This window comes from Bombina bombina, unplaced genomic scaffold, assembly GCF_027579735.1.
Source record: "Bombina bombina isolate aBomBom1 unplaced genomic scaffold, aBomBom1.pri scaffold_558, whole genome shotgun sequence".
NCBI classification, from domain to species: Eukaryota; Metazoa; Chordata; class Amphibia; order Anura; family Bombinatoridae; genus Bombina; species Bombina bombina.
This window is the reverse complement of record NW_026510697.1, coordinates 34,062-37,500: the sequence shown is the minus strand read 5'-3', so window position 1 is coordinate 37,500 and position 3,439 is coordinate 34,062. Positions and strand designations below refer to the sequence as shown.

At 31.7% G+C, this 3,439-nt stretch overlaps 1 protein-coding gene across 1 annotated transcript in view; it reads left to right on the top strand.

Moving 5' to 3' along the window:
* Nucleotides 1-3,197, top strand: part of LOC128643324 (heart- and neural crest derivatives-expressed protein 2) — a 3,812-nt gene extending 615 nt beyond the window's left edge. The window contains exons 1-2 of the mRNA XM_053696259.1: nucleotides 1-509; nucleotides 2,531-3,197. The exon at nucleotides 1-509 is cut by the window's left edge and continues 615 nt beyond it. Coding sequence (XP_053552234.1) covers nucleotides 1-509; nucleotides 2,531-2,629 — 608 coding nt within the window. The 3' untranslated portion in view covers nucleotides 2,630-3,197. The remainder of the gene's footprint in view (nucleotides 510-2,530) is intronic.
* Nucleotides 3,198-3,439: the final 242 nt, after the last annotated feature.

The following is a 3,439-nucleotide window of genomic DNA, read 5'->3' as shown; positions in this document are numbered from 1 at the left end:
ATCACCCGGTGGTGCACCACGATGGTTATCCGTTTGCAGCAGCTGCAGCCGCCGCAGCCAGCCGTTGCCACGAAGAAAATCCCTATTTCCATGGCTGGCTTATCAGCCATCCCGAGATGTCTCCCCCTGATTACAGCATGGCACCGTCCTACAGCCCGGAGTACGCCAATGGCGCGGTGGGACTCGACCACTCCCATTACGGGGGTGTCCCGGGGAGCGGGGCCGGAGGCTTGATGCAACGGCCTGTAAAGCGGAGGGGGACAGCAAACCGCAAGGAAAGGCGCAGGACTCAGAGTATCAACAGCGCCTTCGCAGAGCTACGGGAATGTATCCCCAATGTGCCAGCGGATACCAAGCTCTCCAAGATCAAGACCCTCCGCCTGGCCACCAGCTACATAGCCTACCTCATGGACCTACTGGACAAAGATGACCAGATTGGAGAGACAGAGGCCTTCAAGGCAGAGATCAAGAAGACAGATGTGAAGGAAGAAAAAAGAAAGAAAGAACTGGTCAGTACTGCATATAGTGTAAGGGAATAATCATAATCATAATAATACTCACTAATTACAGCAATAGGAATAGGTTTGCTGTTTAAAATCACAACATTACTCTTTGTTAAATTATTTCATCCCAAAACTACTCTATTTTTAATTTGATTTGTAATTTTAAACATGAAAACGAATTTATGCACATTTTGATAAATATTGGTTTAGCCCTGAAAATCTGTTAACTTATTATTATTAGCACATTAAGTATGTAGTTGATTCATATCTATTTAAAAGTGTTAAATTAGTAAACACTATAGAGATACACCAAAGTAATAATACACATAATTTAGCAGTTAATAATGTAACCAAACTAACATCTTTTGTTATAGCAGATTCATTTCCAAATCAAGATAATGCTTTACATGATAAATGGATAAGAAAGATGAGATTACTTTTTTCCTTAACTTAAAGTGTGTGATGTGCATAAGAGAGGATGCATCTATTTATTTTTCTTCCTGGTCTATACATTATAATCCTAATAAAAGTAAAGGTAATCTTCTGATATCCCTTACTCAATGATCCTCTTTAATGTTTATGTACTGAGAGATAATTTACTATAATTACCTTTTGTGATGACAACTCTGAATTGGTTAAATTGTACAGTTTGTAATCAGTGAACAGGTTAAGATTTACTTTTCAAATAATCTCACAATTCTCTTATGAGCATTTCATTTTATAAACCAAGGTACGTTTAGTTTACAATAACAATAAATCTTTTTTCTAAATGTTTTGTTTTTTTGTCTCCAGTATAGTAAATGATTGCACGTTTTGTAAAATAATATTTGAGTTACTAGTTATTTATACACTGAACTTCTTCATACTCTCTTAATTTTGTACAATTTATTAAGTTTATTTTGAACCTTAAATAAAAGAGCAAAGTAGTTTTAAACACCTAAAATATTAGTCATAATCTATTTGACGTTAATTTTTTAAAAATAGTTTTAATGAATGACTATATGCAAATAATAGTATAGTTTTAAATAATTTAAATATCATATAAACTAGACAGATGGAACTAGATAGATGATAGATAGATAGATAGATAGATAGATAGATAGATAGATAGATAGATAGATAGATAGATAGATAGATAGATAGATATAGATGGATATATAGATAATTAGATAGATAGATACATAGTAACATTTCTTGTCCAGCTCTGTATAATTAAGTTTAGTTATTGCAATTATATATATACACACACAGATAGATAGATGGATAGATTAGAGAATTTTTGTTTTCGCTATGTCTTAAGCATAGGCGATCTTTTTGGTTTCCCTTTTTTCCTTAAAGAGTGGATATAGAGTTTGGATATTCTCTACCATTCTAGAATTATTACGATCCTGTCACCCTGGTTTACAGGTGAATTTGGAGATCCTCTTTGTTTGTATATGTATATTTTTGTCACACACATATATATATATATATATATATATAGATAGATAGATAGATAGATAGATAGATAGATAGATAGATAGATAGATATAGATTTATAGATAGATATAGATGTATGTAATATATATATATATATATATATATATATATATATATATATATATATATATATATATATATATACACACACACACATATATATATATACACACACATATATATGTATATACACACAAACATATTTATATATACACACACACTCACACACATATATATGTATATACACAAATGTGTGTATATATATATATATATATATATATATATATAGATATAGATATATATAGATATATATATAGACAGACAGATAGGTAGATAGATAAATAGATAGATATGATTTTAATATAAGACATATTAATGTATCATGTTTGAGGCCTAGTTATTGTTTGCGGAACTGACCAGTGTTTGTTAGGGTTTGTTTATTGGTGTATTATATGTTTTTTATATTTATGACAAATCAGTGTTTCCTCTAAACATATTTTCTTGTTTCCTCTGTTTTATTTTTTTTTATATTTTCAATTTCCTAACAGAATGAAATCTTGAAAAGCACAGTCACCAGCAATGATAAGAAAACTAAAGGCAGGACTGGCTGGCCACAGCATGTCTGGGCTTTGGAGCTAAAGCAGTGATCCTATTAACTCGAGGGATGAAGGAAAGCCTCAAAGACTCTCTATATATATAAATATATGTCCAAAGGAGAAAAAAAAACTTTAATTATTTGGAATCCTCCGTTTATTTATGTGCAATTTCCCCCCAACCCCCCTAAAATGTGGATACCTTAAGAGAAGCATTCCATATAATGAAAAGAAAATGATGAATCTAAAGGTTGGTAAAGGGGTTCTCTTTGTCTCCCAGTATTGTGATTGTTGCAGTGTTTCCTTGAACTGAAGACAGTAGTACAAAGTGAAAAGACTCCCTGGCATTAGCATGTATGTGAAGTGTATCTGGAAAACTTGGCCTTTTGGATATAAATATTTTTGGGATTATAAAAAAAAAAAAAAAAATTCCAACGGAAACAGCTGCACCAATGTTTCAGTTGGTTTTGTAATGTTGTCATTTTTTTGTGATTGTTCAACATTTGAAGGTGTTTTCATCTACTTGTTTTTGTGCACTTCTGTCCAAAAAATGTGGAGTTTAATTAATATTTGAAGGTGTAAACCATTGTAAGTGATCAATAAACCACTGCTTGTTTTTGTATATGTTGTGTACCTGGATTCAGTAACTTTGTATGAAGACTTATAGTGTATAAATAATTTACTTTTATTATAAAGCGATGAAGATGGTTTGACAGGAGTTAAACAGTGGCACCACGTCTAGTGCTTAATTAAGTAAACGAGAGTTTATGCTATATTAATTTATATTTTAATTACATTCTATTAAATAACAAAAGATGGATTTTGTCCATTGCTGACATAAAGGCCTTTGTAACAAACAAAAAT